Source organism: Melozone crissalis, unplaced genomic scaffold (genome assembly GCF_028551555.1).
Source record: "Melozone crissalis strain CALT ecotype California unplaced genomic scaffold, PUWL_Pcris_2 ptg000018l_1, whole genome shotgun sequence".
Taxonomy (NCBI): Eukaryota; Metazoa; Chordata; class Aves; order Passeriformes; family Passerellidae; genus Melozone; species Melozone crissalis.
This window is the reverse complement of record NW_026535796.1, coordinates 14002817-14030154: the sequence shown is the minus strand read 5'-3', so window position 1 is coordinate 14030154 and position 27338 is coordinate 14002817. Positions and strand designations below refer to the sequence as shown.

Below are 27338 nucleotides of genomic sequence, written 5' to 3'. Positions count from 1 at the left end.
ACTCAGCATCCTTCTGGCAACACCAAAGGCAGTCACAGGTTCAACACAGATAAGCTCACTGACTGATAAGGATGCACATCTCTGCTGCACTTTGGACATCAATGAAATCATTAATACAAAGGGACTGGGGAGATGCATCACACAGCCTTCATCTCCCATGGGTTCACTCAATGTCAGAGATTTGCAGTTCAAAATCACTGTCAGTGTGATAGGGAGAAAGCTGTTCCCTACTGCAGCAACCCCTAAGTCAATCCCAAGTAGCACTCCAAATTTCCTGCTCCATGTGAGCGTTTTACCTTTAATTCTTTGGGAAAACAGGAAAAATGTTTAGAAAAGGCCATAAATAGAAAAGATTAATGTCCCTTGCCAACCCCTGCTGAAAATATTAAATATTAAACAGAATACAAGCTACCAAGAGGAAAAGATATATATTATTCAGACTTCAAACCACCTCACAAACACTAAAACAATTCCAGGTAACTAACTCCATGAGCAAGTATAAAATTTAACATGCACATAAAGTATGTTCTTAAAAATGACAACCTGGTAATGGCTAAGAGGAAAATATGCCTCCTCTGTGAAAGGTAATCAAATGAAAGGTACAAGCCAAAAACAACCACAGGGGCAGGCCAATAAAATGTCATGTACAGAAAATAGCCTACATTGCCTAATCTTCACTGTGATATTCATGCCTGTTAACAAAGAGTAAAAATCTAACTCCTGAGTGGTGTAAATGTAAGTGAATTACTCCCATTTCTCTGTGTAAGATGAATGTCACTAAAGAGTTCCAATTTTGTTGGGTATTCTGCAGCAAAGTGTTTCTTTATATCAAAGGAAACCATATAATGACTATACTGAATGACACTTATGGAGCAGAGTAGGCACCCTGAACATTTGGTAAGAATCATCTGCTTATGAGAGAAGGAACTGAATGGCTGGATGTATCCCTAATGTACAGTGAAAAATTGATAATGAAATGAATAGAAAAGGCACTTAAGAGATTCCAGAGCTGATGTGGCCTGAAGAATATTATAAACCCCTCGACAAGTTTTCTCATCAACTCTACAGGCAATAGGATTCCCACAAGACTGATCTCTAGTTCGTGTGACTCATGCCTTTCTAAAAAACCACACGCAAGAAGCACCTAATTCACCATTCCACAAAGCCACAAATGCTCAGCTTCATGGCTGATTCTCTGCCTGCAGGATAGCAAACCCTGTACAGAGAGGTCTCTCAGACAGAAGGCTCCTTACTTTATCTTTCCTATGCATACATATGTTAATGAGGTTGTCTCCCTTATTTTTCTGTTGAGGCTTTCAAAGGCTGACCTTGCTATCACTATGCAGCACTTCTCCATTTTTTTCTCCCAGATTTGTTATGGAGCTCTTCCAGAACTTACTTCTTATCCTTCTGATTTATACACATTATCTGTATCCTTCAGAAGAAGATGAATTAATAATCAGATCTGTTCAGAAATGTTTAACTTTAGGATTTCAGTGGAAAATTCCAGTTGGATCTAAACCATTTAATTTAAAATACCTTGGGTCCAACAAAACTGTTTATTGAATTAAAATAAATTCACATATAAAGAAAGCTTCAGAAAACCCAGCAGAATTGCTACACAGCCAATTACATTTTAAAAAACATTTTAACTACAGCACAGGCATTTTTTTGAGTGTGGGTGTTAAAAAAATTCTCATTACCTTCTACAAGCAAGGTCCTGTACAAACCAGTTTTTCTATAGGACATACTTGTAATTCTGTATCAGTCTCCTTAAATATCTTCTGAGAGAGCTCTTTCTTTTCTGGTGGTTTGTTTTTGTTTTTTTTTTTTTTTCAAATCTCACTCTTAAATTATATCCCCTAATCAAGGTAAATACCATTCCTCAAAACCAATGCTACTCAGATTTCAGTGGAGCATGATTATGGCTTACAAAATCACTAATCCTGAAAATCTCCTCTGGAACATCAGAAGACCTTTCTTTGCTTTTATAAATTACTGACAATGAAGCAGCCAACCAGTCACAGAAAATTCATCCACAACCGTTACACAAACCTATGGTTTGGTGCCCTGTCACTCTGCTCAGGCAGATAAATTAGCATTTATCATGCTAATCTCCCACTTCAGAAATAATAGAGAGAGGTCAAGGACAAAATGTTGGTCAGCAAGGTTTAGTGAATGCAGTTACACCAGAAAACGACCAAAAATGCAATGCAGCATTGTGATGTTAAACCAAACCTCAATGGCAAAGCTTCTACAGTCACTGAAAACAAAAGATTCTGAACTCTTCAGAGAAGGAGTACATACTACCTTGTATCAGAGGTGCACTCTCTTCTCTCCCACCCATATAGCTGACTTTTACTCAACTCCAGCTTGCTAAATTTCAGTGACGCAGAGTGTAAGCTATAAGCTGTTATTTGGAATCATCTCCTGTGAAAAAATCTAAAATCTGACAGCCTTTCAATGCCAATTCCTTTAATGGATGAGATTGCTATTTTTTCCTCTGTGTGGAAGGTGGGGGGGGGGTGGTTTGAGCAGTTACTGTTTTAATTTTAGGAGTTGTACCACATCAATTTTGATCAATACAAGAACTTTGTTGGAAACAGGAATATTTATTTTTTGCAGAACTGAAGTAACTCAAAAGACAGAGAAAAAAAATATTCCCAGATTTATTCACTCATATATCTCTATACATTTAAAGAGCTCATAGACTGATTTGTCAGCTGTTAAAAAGCTCTTAATTGCATTACTGAAAGAACGAGGTAAAAGGCAGCTTTAGGACCAGCTTTGTACTACTCAGGAACCAAATCAGTACCAGATATAAGCACGAGTAGCCACGATGTTATTCTGAATTCCACCAGCTTGTTTTGCTCCTATGGAGAAGTCACTCCAGCACACCTACCCTGAGCCAGTACAGGATCCAAGGCACCTTGACAGAAAAATGACAAATCTCAGGGATGCCATTCACTGGCCACGCAGATAAGAACACTAAATAAGGGTACAACAGGGAGCTACATTCATCCCATGAAAAGGTCATTCCAACAGCCCTGCACACAACACCTTTGACTCAGTCTTCAGCTGGTGCTGATTTGACATGTGTACCACTTTTCTGTTCAGACAACTCTGTAAGGGCCTTCAGCTCAGCTTCAGAGAACTTAGGGGTCAGTGCCACATTGTCATAATCAAATTCTTCATCAAGGGAGAATGGCTGAACATCATCGCCCAGTAGCTGTAATGAGGAAAAACAGATACATAAATAATATTGCTGAAGGTGATAATAAGGAAGCTCAAAAATAAACTTCTAATTAATATTTAATTAAACTATTTTTTCTAACTCTAACACTCTCAGCTGATTAAGCTCTTTTTAAGTAAAAGAATAAATTCAATTATTCAATTTGACCTAATTTAAGCCATTTAATGTGCCCCATTTGTACTGTACTGTATCTGAATGAATATCATTAACTAATTTTGCTCAAGGCAAGGAATCTAAAAACCTCCCTTGCACACATCTATTATATTCCTGCCACTTGCAGCAGCAAGGCTGGGGGGGATATGGACATGTTATATGCAGCTATGTTAAATTTCAAAGACAAATTCCATATTGTCAAAATTTGGGTTAGTATTACATAAAGCTGCAGCATACATGCATCTGATACTAATGTAACATGCTTCCCAGAACTCAGTTTCAGTGAAGGAAAGGCCTGCAATGAGCAAAATGACACCTAATCAATTTTCAGACTCCAATAATTTTTCCACCATCTCAGAGATATGTGAGCTTGCATTTCTTGCATGATGAACATAAGAATCTTACTGCATTTGCCAATATGTGCTTTGTTGACATACTGTATTGCATTTCTGCATTGCTTCTGGTTGAAATATCTTAGAATAAACACTCTGCCTATAAAATAAAACAATGAAAACAAATAACTATGGCAGGCTCCATGCTGATAAGAAACTGCAGGGGGCCATGACAAGAAAGGTTTATGCTAAGCAGTTACATAAAATGAATTCCAGGGCAACACAGGAGACACATCTTCGGTATTAAAACTATGTAGGAATGCTCCCTATCCCTTGAGAAGTTAATATAAATTGTCTAGAAATATATTTCAAATATTTAAGTACTTCAGCACCACATAAGCAAAATGTTTAAACACATGCTTATTTTTTCAAGCTTTTGACAAGTCCTCAATGAATCCAGTGACTACTGATATATATGAAATTAAGAATACACATGTACTTGCTGAAAAGCAGGAAGAACACTCAGCATCCCATGATCACTGCTCAGTTTAGAAGGCACAATCCTGCACAATTTGATGTGACATTATGGTAAGAAGAAGCATTGACACAGTTAATGCCATCTAATAAGTCAGAGAATTGGTTGCTGGATTCCTCTCTGGTGGCCGAGTACTTGACAGACATGGCAGAAAGCATCTGGGTAGTCTCTATGCTCTTTCTTAATAAACTGTAATTTGCATGAATAATCAGGAAATAGTTTTTCTGGGGTTATATAACTCTATTAATCATCTCTACTGCTCAGTTTTCTAGGGATCTGGCTTACATGCTGGAGCTGCCAAATAATCCTGGATACAGATGAGTAGACCATGGGCATTTATAAATGGGGAGAACTTTGTAGATAGAGTTGGTCTAGAAAGCACTATTCATTCTGCACACAAAGATTATCTTGCTTATGTCCATAGACTACTTCAGCTAAACCATCAGTAACTTTTATAAATAGCCCACTTGAAAGATGTTAACAGGAGACAAAGCCTGCACACAAACTCTCATTCCCATTAGAGATAAAGCCAACTCCTTGACCTCCTCAGCATATTCATGTTCATTTCCATCTTTTCCACAACCAGAGCCTAGTAGAATTCCTCATCAGTAAGATTACCAGCAACTGTGTAACAAATGGTAGCAGCAACCAGGGTTCTACTACCTGTCTTTCACTGGCAGAAATCCAAAGCACTCTTCTAAAATACAATGCAAGGAATTAATATTTTTCAGTTATTTTGGTTGTAACAATATTTTTTTACAATCTTGCGCTAGTTTTGGCTGGAGTATAATTAATTTCCTTCACAGTGGCTGGTATGGGGGTTTGGTGTTTTGGATTTGTGCTGAGCACAGGGTTGATAATGCAGAGATGTTTTTGTTATTGCTGAGCAGGGCTCACACAGAGCCAAGGCATTTTCTGCTTTCCATGCTACCACCAGGGTGGTGAGGGAGCGAGGAGGCACAGCTGGCACAGGTGACCCCAGCTGATCAAAGGGACATTCCACACCACATGTGTGTGGAATCATCAGTGCATAAAGGGGGAGGAAGAAGGAGAAAGGGGGAGTTTGGAGGGATGTCCTTTGTCTACCCAAGTGACTGTCACACGTGGTGGGGCCCTACTCTCCTGGAGGTGGCTGAGCACCACCCGTAGGAAGCAATGAATTAACTCCTTTGCTTGTGTGTGAGGCTTTTACTTCCCCTATTAAACTGTCTTTATCTCAACCCATGAGGTTTTCAGTTTACCCTTGTGATTCACTCCCAGCCCTGCTGGTGGAGGGCAAGTGAGTGGCTGTGGGGCTTGGTGTCTGCCAGGGTTACACCACGACACACATCTAAGGTAACTGAGCTAAGAAGAGTTCAAACTACAGTAAGCCTTTATAGGGATTTTACAAAAGCAAATCTATTTTCCCCTGCCAAAAGAAAGTATACACATCCACTCTGACCTTGTCTTGGCATTCATGTCATTCCAGGAACATTTTATGCAGACACAGCATAATACTGGAAAAACTTTTGTTTACAAAACTTGACCCCACAATGGTAACTGAAATAAGATGCCAAAATAAAACATACCCCACTTCACTCTGTTAACAATTTCTCTGTTACCCACTCACTGCACATTTGAAAAGTTTATTCACACTGCATATTTATCAGTGTGCTTCATCTCTCAAATGAATACTCAAATTAGGGATTCCTTTTTTTTCTTCTTGTTCCATGAAGCCATTGACTTCAAACTTCGATGAAGACAAGCAATCTAAAACTTATAAACTGCAAACTGCAATTTTGTTCTGTGTCAAAAGGAAGATATTTTACCAGAGAACACTGAATTCTCCGAGCTGATCAAGTTATTACCTTGTTATTTTTGCCTAAGGAACTGAGAGAAATATGTGAATTTCAGGTGTCTAATTTAACATCTAATTGAAATCTTTTTGAGAGCTCTCTGGGAATAGACTCCTGCTCTATTAGAAAACTGCCAGTTTGCTTAAGATTGCTTCTGTGATTTACTCTCTGAAGAAAAAAATCACTTTCATTTACAGTTCCTGCATATCCAAATTAAAGGAAGGAAAGAATGTAATATTCCTATTAACTGAAATATTTTGCTAGAGGTTGTTTTACCAAGTAATATTGTAAATAAAATACCTTGAAGTTGACATTTTCAGAAGTCTATTAATAATTGGCAACTCAGTTCTTTTATTAATCTGTGAGGAGTTAAACTTAGCAGAACATCTTGTCTCTGTCCTTCTAAAACTTGTATTTCTATGTAATTATGGCACTCTATGATTCACTTGTTCAAATTATGTAAAGCTTGCACGTACACTCACCAGTGATTTCATTGCATGCTCAAGGGAAAGCTTTCTAGTTCACTAACAATAAATAAATAAAAAAAAGAAGTGGGGGGGAAGGCATATATGCTGTGATCTCATATAAGCTTAGTACAGCCTGGAATACCTGGGAGAAAAAAGCTTGTTTGAGCTTGGGGCACCGGACTAGAAGTCAATAAATCTTGGCCAATTTTCCACTTCTGCTTCATCATTCTGGACAAGTCATTCAATCTCTGTGTCTTTACTGGCCTCTGAGAAGATATAACTCTTCCATCTTCTTTGACTTAGTCAATCCTGTCTTTAAGTTCTTCCATGCTCCTGTTGCATTTATGCATAGCACGTAGCAGAAACAAACCTCAGCTGAGGCCGAGCAGTAAAACTTTAACCAATGGATCTCAGTGGAAGTTGTATTTTAGGGGATAAAAGCTGCCATGCCACAGATTAAGATAAAATGACAGACATGCTAAGTACTTTTTTGAATGCTCAAACTACAGACAAATAAAGAAGAATAGAAGGGCCGATTTCTTCTTTCTTAATCCAAGCCATACAAAAATTAGGTTTCTAGACTAAGGTAGTCAATTAGCCAAAAATAGCCCAGGCCAAGCTTGTGGATGGAAATATATTACATTTTGCAACAAATTCCTACAGCAAGGGGGATTAATCACTTTCTGCAGTTTCTTATTTCTACCTCTTGGTGACTGGAGGACTAAAACTACATTAAAAACTCAAGTTAGGTGAGATGAATCCCACTTTGAATGCATAATTGTAGCAAGTGGATGAAAACTATGCAAGTGCACTCATGTGTACCCAGAAAAGGAAATAAGAATTAATAAAGACACAAGGAAGCAGGAATTAAGACATAAAAATACATAAAGATATTAATAAAAATCCATATCTTATATTGAAAAATATATTAAGTAGAAATAAAGGAGAAAATAAATTTCTGGGTATGGGAGGGAAATGTTCTGTGATGATTTACTTCAAAGACATAATGAATGCTGGTTCAATTTGCAGTGGCCTGTGGGAGGTCATGTATGCTCCACTGTTGAACTGAAATCCTGAAATACATTTATGTCTAAAGGGAGGAAAGAAAGATGAAGCAACACTGGTGGACCATACAAATAATTTGCTATGTCATTCACTAAGCCACTTCCTAGCACCTTTTGACAGAAAAACATTTTCAGGGAGACAAGATGTTCTTTAACAATTATCCAAGTTATAAACTGGGTCTTAGCTGAGCTTCTTTTTTTAAACTTTCCCTAGCAATATGTTGAGAGATACACAATTTACCCTACAGTGCCTCACAAGTGTTTCCATAGCATACACATTTCTCATCCTGTTATTTTTCATACAGAATGGTCTTCCATTCTCTAAGAAAACCAATTAGGCAGCCACATTATGTTGCCCTTCCCTAACAGATTTGTTTTGATGGACAGAGAACAGTCTCATTTTAAAGCAGAGATGTCTGCAGGGAAAATCTTTTTCTCTTTCTAAACTAGTCCTCCCATAAGCAATGCAAGACTTAATTTTCAAGGCAATGACAATTTGAACCACTGAGGGACTTTAAAATGGACCTGTTCAGTCTTGACTCTTCTAAAAATCAGGCCACAGTTATATTATCTAAATGAAGGCAAGAATATGTTTATAATTTAGGGGAAAGGCTGCCTTCATTTTAAGTAGCCTGGCACCAACCAAATGGTTGTGGAAATTGTCTTTCTTCTTGAAAAATGCAGCAACTCATAGCCAATGTAATAATACTCAGTTTCTTTCATAACCCAAATTTCCCTCAAATGGAAATGAATTTTGCATGCAGTCGGATCTTTATCTATTTTTCATGAACTATAGTTTAAAGAATCATATGCAGTCCTTTATGAACACTCCAGGCTGCTACAACCCTCCATCTTCTCTACAGAAGTTATGAAACAAGAAAGTTATAAAGCCTCATTCTAGTTTTTTGGGTGTTATTTTGTGTCCAATGGATATATCTAAAGGCAAAACCTTGAATTATGTCAATCCTTAGGGAAAAGAGTGAGTATTTTTATTCACAGAATGGTAGGTATTAAAGCTTGAAAGGTCATTTTAGAACGTCTACTTTTTCCCAAAGCAGACTTGTTCCTTATAGTAAAGAGTTTATTGCGAGGAACTAAACACAACTGAGCCCAGGAAAGGAGGCACCATATGCAGTGCTGTAACACCAAACCTTCATTGGTCACGCGTCATTTATAAACTTGATTTAAGCCTCATGGGAGCATCAATAACCATATGAAGCTATCAAAACTGGCCCACTTTAGCTGGAAGCTAACTTCAGCTTCTACTGCAATGATCAGGCAGGGGAAAAGAGCAATGAGGAATTCTCTGCAATAGAAACACCCCCAAAGTTAATGCTCACGCTGACTGTTTGGATCGGAAGCTTAATGACTTAAAATAAGCCTGTGAGCAATCCATACCTTCTGTTGCAGTTTGAGAAGAACTGAATTTCTGAAGGAAGACAGCAATTCTAAATTAGTCTGCACTGACTGTGTCTGATTAAAAGGCTCAGAGGCCATAAAGCAAACCTCTCCACACCAGACCCTGACAATGCAGTTTCTCAGCAGCATCTTGCTACTACTCAGTTCCAAGGGACCAGATCTTAATTCTGACCACAATATATTCTAAAATCTCTTTTTTTCTTTTAAGTGTCATGTTCAAGGGATCATTTCCTACCTCCCTGCTGCAAAAACTGGCTCCTATATTAAGCCAATGAGTATGCCATAAGATCATGAGATCACTGGAAAATTAAATGGTCCATCATTCTACATAAGCAAGGGTAGCTAAAAGGCTTAAAGGGCAAAGGCTTACTTGAACATTCTGTGAGTTACACAAATTAAACATTAAAAAGCCCACATACCACTTGAAGTATTGAAGTGCACATTTTGAAAATGTAAGATTATATAGCAGCAGTGTGCAAGATAAAATAGTGTTTATTTCAATTCTTAACATATTTAAGAATTCATTATTCATTTAAAAATTAATAATATGCCTTTTTAACTCACTGCAGTTTCACATACTACATCTACATCCCTCTGTTCTTGTGGAAATAACAGTAGAAGCCAACAGGAAAAATAAAAATACCCCAAACCCCCAAAGTCTGAATGAATACATCTGACCTCATACCTCTTGGGCTTTGCTGTCTGATGGCTGGGGAACTGACCAGGCTCTGAACTTTGGCTGAATAGGTTTATCAAAGAAGGGTGTACAGCAACTCACTGTCTCTTCCACCTCTCCAGGAAGAACTAATGACCCTGCTGAATAAAAAGGAGTCAACATTAACCTTCCACTCAATGCATAAATTAGCAAAATACTGCTAGAATCCTTTAGTGCTCAGACATGGGCAGTAGCTTGTTAGTCAGAGTGTGATGCAGTTATTGTTGCATAATCTATCATTAAAACAGAGCCACGCAGTCCTGAGCTAAAATCTAGGTAGTAATACTGAACTAAGGAAAAATCAAACTTGTCTGAAAACAGATAGGTAGCTCTTCTTTCCTAAGGGTGCTGAATTAAAATCTGGATGCAGATGCTCTTAAACTCAGAGAGCACCTGGTATTACATTCCTTTCTTTCAGAACAAAGATGAAGGTCCTCAGCAGAGACACCTGCAGTAGAAGTTATAAAACACATTGTCTGCCACTGATGAGCGGAGCAGGGTGATTCATTTCTCTTTAGCTAGAGCTTCACCACCTGTACATTGGGCATAAAGAATCATTGTAAAGCATCTTAGTATGCTTCTCACAGAACATTAAGTAAAAATATCTGGTAGAACTACTAATATTCCCCACTGCACTGCCAGATGACTCTCTTCTCTAAGGGTATTTCACAGATGTTTGTTTTTCCCTGAGCTTTCCAAAAAGAGGTACTTGAGAGGACTTCCCCCTATCTGGGATGGAGTGACATGTAACCTTTCCATACAGGCAGGATTTGTTCCACAGTTCACAAATGAACAGCTTTTCTGAATCACTTTTCTTTTGCAAATTTCAGCAAAACATTCATACCAGGACCAGTGGGTTTGCATTCTGTGACAGATCAGAAGGATATGCCTTAGGTTTAGAAATATCTTCTAACATGAATCGATCTCAGCTCTGCCACAGCACAGATGTGTCCATCATGTCTCAGTAATGTTTTTATGAAAGAACTTAAGGGGACCATATGTCTTGCAATTTAGTCAAAGGATTATGTAAATCTACCTACTATTTTTTCAACTGATACACAAGTTTCTTTACAGTTTTATACTACATTTACATTTATCTTGTAATCTCAGAATAAATTTTCAAAGCACTGCTTAAATGTTACTTAATGGAAGCAACAAGAGAGTACATAGATCCAGGGTGAAACGGATGAAGTGTCTACTTATCTCTACCTGCACAATTTTACCACAGTAGTGGAGTTCCACACCTCTCATTCCCCTGTGAACTTGCATTTGGAAATAAAGATTTCCTAGGTCTCCATAAAAAATCCATGATCAAATTCTTCATTTAGTTTTCTTGTGGGAATAGTGTACTATTTAGTGTGCTCTTTTAGAAAAAGTTGCATTAATTCCCTTGGGTATTTCATTTCTGGATTTTTATCTCTTGTTTCGTGATAAGTGAGTTTGTTTTCACCCTATTCTTTCAGTTGCTTATGTCTATCTCCAGCCATGTAAGTGCTTTCAGTCCTTGCTCTCAGCATAGCATCTGTTCTGATTCTGCACCAGTTACATGAAAAAACTTTCTGAAAAGGACAGCACAGTCCACAGGTATCTAGGCTAAGTCTACACATGTTCTGCAGCTGCTTTTATCATCATTTGGGTCAAAAGTATTTATAGGACAGAAGGAAGATGTGAACGCTCATTTAAAGACAATGGCATCTTCCACTATTGCTTCAAACTTGCAACCTAGCTCTATACCCTTACTAAAGTAAGGGAAGTCTGGACACGGGAGGTTTTTATCACCTACTGATATAAACACTGATTATTTCTGCACTAAGAGCTTCTCCCCCTCAACAGACCAATCTGCAGAGAGAAGATGAGGAGGAAGCACTGTTATGCAACAGCCTGGCAATGGCTCAGAAAGATAACTCTTAAGAATTGGGACAACAGAAGGAAATTTATTTTTGCTTTTAGCAAGAAGTGCTTGTCATACTCAGAATGTCAATTCCACTTTTTAAGGCTTGTTAGTAATGCAAACAATGTTTCAATTTCCCTTCAATCACCCTGTAAGAATGTAATCAACCTTTGTTTGCCAGTAGACATGCCAGAAATGAGCTTTGTCTCTCTCTATCCTGGCTGTGTGACAGCATATGAAAGTCTAATTGGTAAACGCTGCTTTCCCTGATAATGTTTAATAAAGAAACCCCTTCAGAGAGGAAAAATTAGAGAGTTCTGACAGTCGTCCTTCTCAGTGGGAGCACCCAAAGGAACTCCAGGCCATTGTAAGTTCTAGCCAGTACCTCACAGCTTGTTTAAGCTGCTGCTACAGCACTACTGGATGATGATCCTAATTAAGCTGCTAATTATGTTCTCTGTGGAGGTGATTAATTAGCAACAGGAAAGCCTTGGATACTGCCAACAGCACCATATATAGAGACAGCTGAACAGGCAGTGATACCAAAAACCTGAGAAGACATTTTGAAATGCACCTCTCATACCATGAAGAATCAACTCCCTGGATGATATGGCTGACAATTTTACTGAAGTCCAGAATACTTTAAAAATAACAGCATATTTGGAAAGTGAACAATAACACTCTTTAGTCCCTCCCTACCACATCCCAGAAAGTGATTACTAAATCTGTCAATACTGCTGAATTGGGAGTTTTTTGCTTATTCTGTATCATAGACATCAATTGTGAGTATAGAAAAAAATAATCTCCTGGCACAAGTCTGCTTTTAACTTTCAAGACTGAGGAAGTTCAAAGTTTTGTCTATAACTTTACTGTAGCCAAATGATGCCCATCTATATATACACTGACAGCTATATATACACTGACACAGGTTTTACCACTTTCAGACACTACATTTCACAAAAATGCTGTTGATGGGGAGTTGAGAAGAGAGTGATAACAAAAAAAAGCTTAAAAGCTAAATTTTGCAGTCTCCTCTAATTCTCATGCTTCAGGCTGTTAGTCCCAAAGAGCTGCCTAGTGTGAAATCATCTCAAGGCAGTGTTAAATGGATTGCAGAGACTGGAGAAGAAAAACAAGAAAGGGATTCACCAGCTGGGGGGGAGCCCCATACTTTAAAAAATCCACCTCATTTAACTCTGAATCCTCTTTCTCAACATGATTTTTCTGGATGTAAGGATAGGCTCAAAACATAAATGGAGAGGCACAGATTATGAAAAATAACAGATGTTGATATAATTTGCCAAAAAAACTATTGAAATAATCAATAGTTATGCTTGGCCTCAGCTTCAAAGTAACTGAGTCAATCAGGTTTTCCTCAGCCTCTGCAGTGTTACAGACAACTGGGACCTTGAAAAGACAAGTTTGCAGCACTTCAGTGCTCCAAGCTGGATTAGGATGAGACAATTATATCCTTGCCTATGAAGCCTCACCCACACATTTAATTAGTCCTGTTTTAATTTTCTCTTGCATTTAAACAATAGCACTCAAAATCTCCAGATATTCTTTAACATGTTTGGTACTTTATTCAAGTATTACCTATTATTACCAAGATATCCCCCAAACTCCGCATCTAGAAGTTTGTAAGCAGTCCTGGAAGGTCTTGTTGCCAAAACATAGGCAGCATCCATCCAGCCCTGGAGAGAGCCTGATCATCTCTATTGTTGCCTTAAGCTCCTTACAGTTAGAGATTAAATTCAGGGAGAAAGAGTGATTACAGTACACCATGCCCATGCTGTCTCTATACAATGCATTAAGGCTGTGGTTTAGGGCAGCAATTTCGCTTTGCCAATCATGGTTTATGGTGCCAAAGTCCCACAATGCCAAGCATTGCCCCTGTTTCAAGCTTTCAGCCCAGTGCTGTCAAACAAAAGCAGCTACAACGAATTTGCATGCTGGCCAAATCTGTGGGCTGCTTTTCCTACTCCTAAGAAGCAGTCACATTCATTCACACCTTAAAGGACACTGAACTTTGCTAGATAAATTGGTAAAAAACAAAAAAAACCATCACTAGAATGACTCTTCCAGGACATCTGCCAAACAGCACTGGTTACATGGGATGTTTTAACACCTATTTTCTATCGCGCTTCCCATACAGTCAGCTTTAAGTCAGTTGCCCTTAAATGCGAATATTTACTGTACTAATGTACAGTTGCTAACTCAGCTAACTGATCTGCCTTTTAAAGCTAAGTGAAGCACAGAAATATTGAACTGCTGCCAAGAACAAGGAGAGATAAAGGCTTGTTGCAATTACTAGCAAGGTATGGTATTTTTTACTGGGTAAAATAAGCTATGATATTTTTAAGCTTGTTTTGACAATATGAAGTCTTAAATCAATCATTTGTTCTGATATAAGGTGGCAGCATTTACAAAGGTCAACAACAGAATGTCTAATTTGTGTCACAATTTACCTCATTTATAAACTAACTGTAATGCTATAGAATTAATCTTTCATTAAGGTATTCACTAGTGATATTATTCTAGATTACCTTAACATTACAAGCAATACAAGGGACATAATTTTGTATTTTAAATTGCATTTTGTTGCTATGGTTTCTACAGGACTAAGATTTTACCTCTCTTACTATGAAGCTATTGAGTGGATTTTGATGTGTAAGACAGCTATCAAACCATAAGTGCTATTTTCTGCACTCAGGAGTCAAGGAGAAATTTTTTAGGATGACTCAACAACTATCTTCAAAGACCAGGGTTCCCCAGGTATAAGTTTGGATGTTGTTCACTTTCCTTGAAGCATTTAGAAGGAACAATTAATTTCTGGCTAGGCAGAGTTTCAATGTTATAAAATACAATCTAAAAGCCTAACGTAGTTAGTGAGCATTGTTGATACAATCTCAATCTTCACTGAGGCAATCTGCCTGAAATGAAATGTGTTTTACCAGGGTTTTTCATATGTATGTGATTAACATTTACCCTTGGACACACACAAATACACAGAAATGACCCAAAAGATGGAGAGAGACAAGGTCTGTCACAGTACTGAATGCACTAAGTTTCAGCAGAGCTGTTCTTCCTCACTGTTCTGCTTGGTATTTTAGCATTGGGCTTAATTCTCATCAACCACTTTGTGGCCTGTTTGGAATAATGAATATCTAACAATACTTTAATGAACTGGCTACAGGCATTTCTCCTTTCATTATAACACAAATGAAATGTGGGTTTGTGCTTCCACCAGTAAACTCCAGGGCCTTTTTAATAGATAATGCCAGAATTTAAGACATAAACACAGAACAATGCTCTACAAAGGGAAAAATGGGCACATATGAACACTGCACTCAAAAAAAAAAAATCTTTGACATTTGTACCTGATCTGGGACTGCTGTTTTACTCCCTCCTTTCTGAAAGGTTGGAGAAAAAATATTTGCTGTGAACCTGACTTACATTGGTTTATTATTTTCTTGTGAGATACTGGAAGTCTCTAAGCCCTCAGACTTCACAGGAATTCAGGACACACAGAAAGGAAAGACTAATCAAAAATTCACTGTAAGAGTGGAGAGATCAATCAAGTGGCAATAGCTAAGAAACCAAGCATCAAAGCCCTGCAGCTTCTGTCTGTGACCTGAGGCAAATCCCTTAATCTGTGTGGCCTGGTTTCCTTGTACAGTCACAGGTATAGATGAGGAAAATGAATTTAAACACTAAAAGGTTGTCACTTCTGTGTGTAAAGACCAAAGAAGGACCTATGACAGACAACTAACTATAGACATTAGCATTCCATTTACTTTTTGGAGGTGGGAGAGTTAAAATTATTATAGACGTATAGAAGAGTTCAACACAACTCAAAATGCTCCTAATTGGAATTTTTAATGAAGTTCGCTGTGAATTCAGAATCAGTCTAATCTATTTGAAGCCCAGGATGATATTGTTTTAATAGGTAGGGACAGCATTTTCATTAAATATTTCCACTTTACAGCACTGTCTCTTAGCACCCACATTACTTTACAAAAAAAACTTTTGTAATGACTGTAATTTCAATACACAATAGAAATGCATGAATATGGAGAGATTTTGCTAACAAGAAGCACTCTGCACTTCTAGAAAAGCTTGGGAAAAAAAATAAACTGCACCAGGACAAAGTACAATAAATATTCCTCTTAATTTATTATTTCATTACCTCTTAGACTGGGGAAATTGGTACCTCAGTTTGGGGAACTGGGGCAATGTGGGGAATTTTCTAGCAATAGAAGAACTGAGCAAGATCATCTCTTTTAGGGGAGAAGCAGTTTTTTAATCAATGTTCACACACTTGCATTCGAAGACAGAAAACAATGGTGAATACGAAGGGGCGAAACCTACCACTGCATGTCTCTTCATCTGTGTCTACATCTTCCAAGTGTAAGTACTTGTCCACCTGCCAAGAAAACCCAAATCGGAAAACAGATAAAAATGTATCAATTTTATTCCTTATAGTACAATCTAGAGCAAAGCAAAAATGCATTAAATTGTCTACTTCATCTTCTCCATTTTCCCCTGTGTTTTTCCAAGAAAGCATATGAGTTTTCTTCGAAATGTGTAACCCAAAGGAAGTAGTTTTAGGTATAGTCAAAGATTTACTGCCAAAATTGCCACATAAGTGATGGAAAGGAAGCTCAAGCTGTACAGTAAGTTTCTCAGGAACTTAGTGGGAAGATGGAGAAGTAAAATATTATCATAAGAAAATGATGCATGATAAGTTACTATGCAATTTTGCAAGCTCATTTCATATGACACAAAGAGAATACATGCTGTAGGCAAACTAGAGCTTGATCCTTCTGTTTTGACACTAATGGTAAATTGATTAGGAAAAAAAAAACCCTAAGAATTATTACATTTCTAGTATTTCACCTGGGGCTTTACTCTACTGTTTTCTCAGGCTAATGTCCTTTGAACAATCTAAACTATTTAAAACATACCCAAAGACAAGACATTTCTCATTTCAGGTACCACTCTGAATAGATGCACAGGGTGAGAATGAAAGGTTTTTGCCAGCCTATCTGCAAAGAGTGTTACCATGGAGGATTGACTACATGCCCTGGATTTTCTTCTGTGTTTCCATGAAGTAATTAAAGATGCTCTCAGATAATTTTTTTTTTCAATCTGGTTTGAAAACTCTCAAGACTTACATAACCTTTACACTTCAAAAGTACATACTCACTAAGATCAGAAAAAATTATGGACTGGTCTCATTCTTCTTTCCCACAGATGGGAAATACATCAGCAAATTGCAAGTAATTTGTAAATTAATACATGAAAAATCAGTCATGTTCTGCTCATAATCCCCATTTTGAAGAAAACCTCACCTTCACTTTTTCAGACAGACTGAGATCATTTCCAACAGAGACACCAGCTGTTGAGCACTCACTCATCACTGCCTGTAGATAGATAGGCAGAAATACTTACATGCATGAAACAGAATCAAAATCACAAAGCTCCTACTGATTTATACACAGTTTACAGAATCACAGAATAGGTAAGGTTGGAAGGCACCACTGCAGGTCACCTTGAACAAGAAGGCTCCCCTAGAACACATTACTCAGCTTTATAGATGTTGTATATAAAAACTTTTAAGAAGTGAATGGAATGCTCCTGAAAATAGAACAGGTACAGGTAATTCTCTGAAAACCTACATGGGACCAGACTGAATCAAATGGAACAACAGTGCAAGTAATTCATAGCATGCCTAAAAAGCAGCATTTAGAACAGTAGCACTGTTTTCAATAGCACTGTTTTCCCCATTTTCTTTACCCAGGGCGGGCTTAAAGGTTACAGTGGTCAACTTCATGTACTACGGCCTCTTCCTGCTACTACATTGCAATTTTTCTGCTGCATTCTACTATTACTGTATTTGTTTCTTAAACTGCTAATGTGACAAAAATATGCAGGCATGAACCTTTTTCTTTTTTAGAAACAAAAACATACATAAAGGTTTATGGAAGTTCCATTGCATAAAGGATAACGGAAGTTGTACACTGCTTTATGTGGCAGAAAGACAATTCAATGTGGCTAAAGTAAGAGACACAGGGACAAATTATACCAATGAGGAACCAATACTTCTTATGAAAAAAATCGCAAAAAAATATTGTCATTATTATTACACAATCAACAGACAGAACATCATTGTTTTAAAAGCCCTGCTTGATTCTACTTCAAAGACATGTCTTAGCAAGGAGGAAAGTGGCAGCTTCTGCTCTGAGGCCTGGCAGGCCCATCATTTGAAAGCACTTTAGTGTGTTACTCCACAGACACAAAAGGACCTGCTACTTCTTTTTTAATAAAATTTAATGAAGGGCAATTTTGAGATTTTTACAGACTAGATCACAGCCTAATTATTTGTTATTCAGGCAGGAAGGCAGAAGTTCTTAACAAGTTGACTCCAATTCCCATCTCCCTTCCTTCCAGATGATGTCTGTTGTTTTCTTGTCCCTACACATTAAATCCCTAATCCCTTATGTTTCAGAAGATCAAAAATGCCCCTGGCCTGCCTACTGTTTACTTCAGGCAGTAACATAGCTTCAGGAACACAACTCTGTACTTCCTAAAATCTACAAGAAACAAAATGAATCTGTCCATGCTGGTGGCATCCATACTCTCAGGATTTTTTTTTCCTTTTTGCCAACCTCTACCACAAGCTGCAGTCTCAGTGAAAGCATTACTTAGCTCATTGCAGGGTGCCTTATTTGTTAGTCAGATTATGGCAGCTCTTCAGCAGGGCAAATGCCACTGCCAAACACGATCTCTGCAGGTGCCTCTCTAAGCATTTAACACTTAGGTAGTATTTTAAATATTTGCCTCCATAGGATAAATACCACTAGCCTCTAACATTTGGACAGAGTATCTCTCCATATTTTCATCTGTTTAAATGTGGTGCTTTTCCACATGGACAAATGTTAACTCATTACCTCATTCTCATTTGGCATCCGGGGTGGAAGTGACACCCACATTTCTTTGCTTCTTTCAGGTGAGCCATCCTGTTTATTTCTGTTTGGTAATTCAGAAGTAGAACATTTTTTTCTTAAGGAGTCCACTTTACTTTCCTGAATTGTCTTTCCCTCTTTCTCTGCAAGCAGAATCACACCAGATCAGATAACACAATGCATTATCCAAGAAAAAGAAAAGTATGTGTTTAATTACATTTAATAGTGACTTTTTTACACATTCCTTTTTCCTCTCATGAAAGCTTCCATGTATTTAAAGTATAAAATAAAACTTCAGCATAAAACCTTACCAGACTTTACCATAAAACTGAATATGCAGTTTGAACTTCAGTCCTACCTATTCCTCAATACTGAAGAATTCATTATCACAAAAGCTTATGCAAGATACAGAAAACTTCATAAAATCAACCAAGAATATAAATACCCAAAAAAGCAAGACAGTAAGGTTACATCTTACTGCATCTAGAAGCTGACTACTATGTGCATGGAAGTAGGGATTTCCAAACCCACACTGAATAGCTGGGTTTTTTTCCTTCAACCTGGCAAAAAATAAAGTAATCATAGCCAAAATAAAAATGCAGCACTTATTATTTCAAAAGTCCCATTATCAAATAAGGAGCAGTTATAGGTCAATCAATTAAAATGAAGTTCACACCACATGTTCCTAATGAAAAATAAATGCTCATTTAATTAAGCTTTTTGGGTTTAGTTTGAAAAACTTACTTTGCAACAATAAGAAACACTGCACTGCATTTCTAAAGCATAATTATGTATTATAAGCATTGAAGTAACTCTTGTGTAGAGTTTTAATGATGCCTTTGGGGTTGCTACGTTGAGCCATACAGCAAAGAATTATTAATCCCCTGGGACAGCTCTGTGCTGCAGTTACTGTGACATGCAGAAAGGGCTGGCAGCCTGGGCATAACCTGAAGTCCACACTTACAAGAGTCAGGGTTCATACAAACCAAACCACACCAGAGCAATCTAGTAAACAGGTTTCAATGTTTATTGAAATAACAGATGGATCTCGTGAATAATTCCTAAATCCCAGGTCTCTGTAACATCTTGCTTCTCCCTGCCTCTTTTGCAAGAACTTTCCTAAAACAGTATTTGGATACAGCAGTACATATGAGCCATCACGTTTTCCAACACATTTTCTTCTTAAGCCATGGAAATGAAGCAGTATTAGACATGAAAATCTATTTTAAACTCTTGACTGGTAAAATGGTCACCCACTATTTGAAGATAATTTTACTGTCACCCTACTTTAAGCAAGAACTAGATGGCTAGCTAAAAAAACTTCCTTCTTTTTTTACTTTAGCAGTAAAACAGGACAGGCTTCCTGATTTATCCTAGGAACTCGCCAGTTTTAACTTAAATACTGACAAGGCACAAAAGAATATTAATGTATTTTGGGACAAATGTGTACTGGCAAATAATGCAGCTGAACATCTGCAGACCAGCTGAGTACCAACAGGGCCTGAGGAGGAACCCAGGGTCCTCCCTCTGCACATCAGGAGCATTTCTGTATGAGAAGTGATAAAAAGATTATGGAAGCCATATACTTTTCTCACCAGACCAACAGAGAGACAAAATAAATCATCACTGGAAAGATCAGAAGCATAATTCATAGAGCCAACAGACTCTGGGTAAACATGACATTCCTGCACTAGCCCATGCTTTTCTTGCATACCACTGTGGTCACTCTTCTGGGCTATAAGTCAGATCATCCTTCTCAAAAATATAGGTTCTGAGTTCTCCAGAGAAAATAATACCACTTTTAGCATCAAAAGACCTATGACACCTAGTTGGGCAGTTATAATTAGGCACGCATACGAGCTGACAAACTTGCTTTATTAGGTTATATATTTTCTGGACACCTGAGCTACTGTCACAGCTAAAAAGCTACAAAGATTAAATGAGCTAGTAAGAAATCAAGTGCATTCAGAGTATTTATGTGCCATTTACCAACCCCAGACTACAGCTTAGAAGCACTATCCCTTTTCCTAAGAGATCAGTCATAAACTTTTGACAGAAACCTTTTTCTGGTAAAGACCATTGCAAAGTTATTGGGTTAGAGAATATTAAACAATACATTTGATGAAACATTCAGCAGTGCAATGTGATACTAGATTCATGACTGCTTGTGAAGAAAAATTCAGAATAAAAATGTCTAAGCAAGCCAAAGCAGTTGTTAAATGCAATTCTGTGGACAGAGAATCTACTATGCAACCATGTGCATAATGAGGCCATGCCATATAAATTAAAGGGGGACAGGTGATTTAAACATTATGTTGCCAGCCTGGAGCACAGTCCCTCAGGACCAGTAAGAGCCAACTTCAGCTGCCCAAAGCAACTCCTGACACCTACAGCCTCCCAATGTATGCACCACATAACTGGCCCCTCTGAAACACTAACTGTAATGAACTTAAAAAATATTATTTAAAAAACCACACAGAAGTCGTTTTGAAGTTAAAAAAACTACAATCTGAAGACAAGCATCACAGGTGTATTTCTTTGATAGTGTTCTGAATTTCAACCATTTCTGTTCTTACTTTTTGAAGAGAAGGGGAAGAAGGAAGGATGGCATTCAAGCCAGCAAGAGGATCACTGCCTGTCCCCTGACTAAGTGATAATTGACTCATTATTCACAGTCACAGCTCTCAACCTGCCAAGATCCTGTTGTAGAACACTGGCCTTCACAATATGTGATAAAAATCAAAAATAAGGGATACAAACACAACAAAATGTAGAAGAGGAAGAAAGTTGAAATTATATAAAGATTCACATATTTATTCTGCAGACAGATTCTGTCTCACTTTTTAGTCATTTCACTGTCAGTATCTTAAAAATGAAATAACAAGCCAACTTAGATCTCTAGAAAAGTACATCTCAGTCTCTCAAGAGCTGTATCCATCATAATTGTGTGTCACTATGAGTTCAGAAACATGTTTCAATCAAAAAGGATATCCAACTTGATAAATTTTTTTCTCTCCTGCTATCTATCCTCTATATTGCCTACAATTCTCTTTGTCTTCCAATTTGGACAGGAATTTTTTGAGAATGTCTAGTGATTACCCACATATTTCAAAGAATAATGGAGTCACTTATCACAAAACCAGAGAAGAGAGCTACCTGTATTATCAGGAAAAACTTACTGTCAGTGAAATCTCTCAGATGACATAGTAGCCCCAGAAGAATGATAAAATTCTCATGGTCTGAAGCATTTCAAAGCCAGACCAGACAGAACAATCAATAACACACCACAGAATACACTGGACAAAACAATTCAAACTAACAGCTACTTCCCACTTTTTTCAATTGGATTAATTCATTTCAAAACCAAAAACTTGTTGAGATTTAGAAACAGGCTCCTTTAGCTATAAAACAGCAACAATAACAAAAAAAAAAACTCATACAGCAAAGCTAAAATTTTAGTTCCAATTTACTTTTTGTCCTCAAATCCTGGACTGAGGGCCAGCAGAAGGCCTATAAATTCCTTACATCTCTTCTAAAATATGCTTTAATGGAAAACCTGGAATTCAAATATTACAGTGACTTTCTGCAGGACTCCTGAACAAAAAAACAAAAAAAACCCCAATTTTACTCACAGTACTATAATAACTGTCTTGAGCAGAGATAACAAATACAAATGTCATGTTCATTCACTTTCTCCAGTCTTCAAACACACCATCAGCAAACATTTTAAAACAAGAAAAAAAGGCTGTCATTGAAATGTTTCCATAAAATACCACTTTGACATGTCCACAAGGTTGTAGCACACTCTTAAACTACCTGTATTTAACTATTTGTAACCAGGTAAACCATTGTGCAGCACTGCATTCGTTTACCCTAAATTACAAGCTATAAGAGGAAAATTCAAGAAATTTCAAGGCTACAAATCCAGTTTGCTGAGAAGATAATTTTTAGAACCTTTTCTTTATTTTTGTTAACTCAATCAAAGCAATTCCCACATTTCCTGCAGTACCCCTATGACACAGTAACCCTACCAAAATTTGCAGACTCCCTACACTTGTATATTGTCCTGCTGGGAACAGAATATAGTGTTTCAAAGTTACTTAGCCTAAAAATGCCATTCTGATTTATGGTAACCAGATACCTTTCTGTCTCCATGTATTTTTATGTATAAATTGCTGTATGCCAATGCAGTTTGACTGACTTTTCAACAGAAGAATTATCCCATATTGTATGTAGCTGGAGGATTTCAGTACTTCAGTCCTACATGCCTGTCTAAAATTAAGAGCAATTCAGGTGTAATTCAGGCACCTAAACATCATCATGTAGCGCTCCTTTAGGAGTCTAAGGGCTTAGCCTCCTGATGCCACCTAAAAAGGCAGTGGATGTTTTACAGATATTGGGCCACATCTGCCCACACTGAGCATCTGCAGTGTCTATCCCATTACTACCTGAACTCATGTAAGGTCTATTCCAATCTCACTCCATCAAAATGTGCACTAATTTCAATGGCAGTGATCTCACAGTAGTACTGAGCAAGCAGAACTCCTTTACAGCAAAGACCTTGCCTAAAACATTTACCTCAGTGTGCAAATTAATATTTGTAACACAAAAATTCAGCTGGTGCAGCCTTTTCCCCTAACGTCTTTGATCTTATCCTGATTAAATGACAGTCAGCACAAAGTATTGTCTAGAGTTTTTTTCTTCCTCCTTCAGAAAAGGTCAGGTTTTACTATAATCAGTAATATGGGCTTGATTTTTTAATTTAAATTTACCCATTTCTTAAGGAAATTCCACTGTATTACTTCCTCAGCTAGGATAATACCTATTCTGTGGACTGGGACAAGTAATTTCAGTGGGACTAACTCTAACCTAAAAGCATAAACTCTTCAGTCCTGATAGTTACTTTTGACTGCCATTTTTGGATACTTATTGTAGTATGTTTAAAAGTAAGTCAGGAAAGGACTTTTTTATGTGTTCCTTCAGGGGAAAGATGAATGACTGCTAGTCTCAAGTATATTTTCAGCTACTCTCACAGACCTGCTCTAGCTTAATGTACAGCAATACTTCTCTAAAACCAACTGAGCTCCTAATTTTCAAAAATTTAGCTGGCTTTTTATTGTATCAGTATCTCTTCCTTTGTACTTAATGGAACATATGTGTTCTGGTTTTATGTAGTGTTTATCTGTATCAATATATATGTCTCTGTTGTGCTTTTGATAGTCTTAGTGTTAGAAAAAGGGCAGTATTTCCTGTTTATTCCTCATTCACCCCATCTGATCATTTAAAAATTCATATGATTCTTTCACAGCTCAGCAGTGTTGTTGCTGGATACCTTCTCCATTTGAATACTAATGCTGTCAGTGAAATAACAAGGCAAATGTGCCCTACACCATTTCAGTAGCTTGTACAAGCAAAATCCTATTTCTTTCAACAGATGTGCAAGAACTCCAGGCTTCTTTCTGAGTTTGGGTTATACTAAGCCATGCTTTGAACCTTTGGAGTTTATTTCTTAAATACTTGGGGTTTTTTGTTGGTTTTTGTTTTTTTACAGTCAAAGAAACTGCAAATTTGTTTAAAGATCTCCTCAGCACAAGGAAACTACATTAAATACATATGTTGGGAGCACTTTAAAAGAACAGTGATGTGCTTTTAAAGAATGTACTTTTAAAAGAATGTGATGTACTAATAAATCAGGGCAGGATCAATCTTGAAGTCTTTCAGTATGCTTGCATCCTAGAAGAATTCAGCACTAATAGGCGAATAGGTAAGCGCTGAAAGAAACAAGCAAATTGTATATAATTAAAAGCATCTGACATTTTCATATAAAGTATTCATTTCTTAACAAATAACATAAAAAAAGATGACAGCATGTGGGAACAAAATAAAATGTCAGAAGGCCCAAGAGTTTTGAAAATGCTGGAATTTGGATATTATTATCACAACAATAAGGCATCCCTAAAAGGCCTGACTTATTTCTTTAAGGGAAAAGCCTACTTTCTTGAAATTAGGTACTTCTATTTAATTTTATACTGAACACTGAAAAGTACCCAATTCTACAAAGAGTTCAGCACTAAATCGGAAGTGAGGTCACTCGACTTCTGATTGTCCTGTTGAGTCACTCATACAAAGCTCTGATCTCTGACATTATTTGCTTTGTGTCATTTCCACATGTTTCCACATGGGCTTCCTCAGCTCACTGCAACACATGAAACTAAGCCAACAGCTGCATTTAGTGCACTTTGATGCCTTTCTAGACAAGGTGATGAGGTACAGCAGAATTCACTCTGTGTTACTGCTTTTCATATTACCAGAATTCAATCACTGCCAATATGCCACTACAGGACAGAACCTCTACCAAAGTATCAACAGCAAAATTACTAAATATTTCCCTTTCTGTGTTCTAAAAAATCTCAGTTATGCAAGAGAATGAAAATATTTTTTTTTAAATCTGAAATACTCTTCATAAATTCTTTAGTAATAAAGGCACCACAGAAAACAAAGAATTGCTGTTAGGGCAGCACTACTGTTCAAGAGCTGTTCAAGTTTCCAGGAGTCTGAGTGCCCCTGTACTTATCTGGTGCTGCCACTGAGCTACTGTGCAAATGCACAAGTCACCTCCCTTCTTTCAGCCTATTTTTTTCTGTCCATACAATTGAGATGAAGTATCTTTCAGAGCAAATACCAGGACAACAAATATTCATAAAACAAATCAGTTATTATTATTTCAAAAATAATCTATTATGTTTGCATTTCTATGTCTAGTATTTTTTCTACATTTAGAGGCTCTGTATTGTATTTGGTTTTATACTATATTGAATAAAAGCTACCCAGAGATAGCTACTGAATTTATGATCAATAGAAAACTGCAAATTTTGTCTCCCAGCCAATTCTATCAAATGATCCAGCACAACACATCAATAAAAAGCTCTGAATTGACGCTGTTTCCCTATTTCATGCCCTGTTTAAGTTCCCTGGGGATGACAGATTAATTTAATTCGTTTTACTGAACTGTCTAGTTGCTTTTATTGGCAAATCTACTCATAGGTTGAAATTTCTCTTGGGGTTAGCATTGTCCTACTGGTCCATTTTTAAAATAAAAGTGCATTCACTGTCACTTCTCATATAGTTCTCTGCTATGCTTTCTGCTGTGAAGACTGACATTTGTAAAGTGCCCCCACTGACACTTATATGGGAAGTTTAAAGCTGTTGTTTTTCCTAAATGTGGTTAATGTAAAAAGGAAGTAGACAGCCACAGTCAAATGGACTGTGAACTGAATATCTTGCCCAGCTTTCACAGGGGAATTAAATTAATCTGAGCACAACACAGAATATGGCCCTGACATGCCACCTGTAAGCACAGAAGTGATCAGTAACTTCCAAACTTCCTCCACTTGACAGTTTGTTCAGCACAAAAGCATCAAAACAATAGCACCAGGGCTAAGATGTTTCAATCCAAGCTGTGGCTTGCTTAGATGGGTCTAATCAAGTTCCCTGGACTTCAACACACTGCCAGGCAGTGGGAGGTATATGAAATACAGCAAAATTATCAGCAGGAATGAAATTAATTTAATCCTAGTGGTCAAATGCCCAGAACCATGGAAAAAATGCAAATCTTAACTTGGATTTGGGTAAGAATTTTGTTCATGGCAGCATTTTCCTATCCAGCTGAATGACCCCTAATCCTGTATTTTTAGAAGCGAGAGAGGAGTAATTTAAAATCTATATGAAAATTTTGAAGCTTGGACCATTTGGGGTTTTTTTTCTGTATTTTTTGTACAAGGTCAAATGATATATTTTATGCTCCAGTGAATTTCCCATTCTTCCTCTGAGTTTTAAAATATGAGCAGATGCTGCCTTCTGATTGTGAGCATCAAAGCTTTGCACCAGATTTCAAACACTCTCCCTAAGATTTGAAAGAGGCTTTTGTCCTCTGTGGCAATTTTTTCAAAAGTGGAGTTGGATGGATTTCCATGAGACTTTGCCCAAAGTTTTTCTAGAACGTGTGTAGCTTTGAATATACCACTCATTGACCACATCTGCAGAAATCTGTATCATCCACTCCTTTGTAAATTCAGCTCTTCTGAGGCTCCTGCAACTGCAAAGCTTTACAGTGAGTATGAAAGATTCCATCTTCCTGGACTCGTGCTCTAATTTACTAAATTGCATTCCCATGGGTTCACCAGCACTTTTGCCCATATATTCATCTTGTTAATATTATCCCTGTGACAAAAAACACACTTTGGATGCTCTAAATAGGAAAAATAAAGTGACTTACTAGAATCTTGACCTAGCCCTCAAATGCCCATCCATTACAGAACCAATAAAAAAGGTTTTAAAAAAAAACTACTTACGGAGGAAGTACTCCTATAATTTTAAAATTTTATTTATTTAAGCTATATAGGTCATGTTCTGTTGGAGCAGTATGTTTTGTATGCTGAGGTCAGGGTTTCAAAAATATATTCATGTATGTTTATCCATTTTCCATCAGATTTGTAGATGTGAATAAATAGTCTTACTGTAGGATTTACTTGTCAATTAGTCTATGAACTCTCATTTTCTCACTGCACCAAACACATTTTAAAAAGCAGAGCCACTGGGATTTTTAGGAATACTAAAATCTGGAAGATTAAACTTCGGTATCAAACATAATAGTTTTATGGTCCAGCTAAGTTATAACATATCTCTGTGCTAGTTAAACCAAACACA

The 27338-nt window shown here is 37.3% G+C and overlaps 1 protein-coding gene across 2 annotated transcripts in view; it reads right to left on the bottom strand.

Annotated features, from left to right (window-relative positions):
• Positions 1 to 1734: 1734 nt before the first annotated feature.
• Positions 1735 to 27338, bottom strand: part of IFTAP (intraflagellar transport associated protein) — a 36078-nt gene continuing 10474 nt past the window's right edge. Inside the window, exons 3-7 of one of the 2 annotated variants that reach the window (XM_054275422.1) lie at positions 18618 to 18775; positions 17019 to 17090; positions 16036 to 16090; positions 9744 to 9871; positions 1735 to 3229 (exon numbers count right to left, since the gene is read on the bottom strand). In XM_054275422.1, coding sequence (XP_054131397.1) covers positions 3068 to 3229; positions 9744 to 9871; positions 16036 to 16090; positions 17019 to 17090; positions 18618 to 18775 — 575 coding nt within the window. In that variant the 3' untranslated portion in view covers positions 1735 to 3067. Of the gene's footprint in view, positions 3230 to 9743; positions 9875 to 16035; positions 16091 to 17018; positions 17091 to 18617; positions 18776 to 27338 lie in introns of both variants that reach the window. The other variant, XM_054275423.1, reaches the window with a different exon arrangement.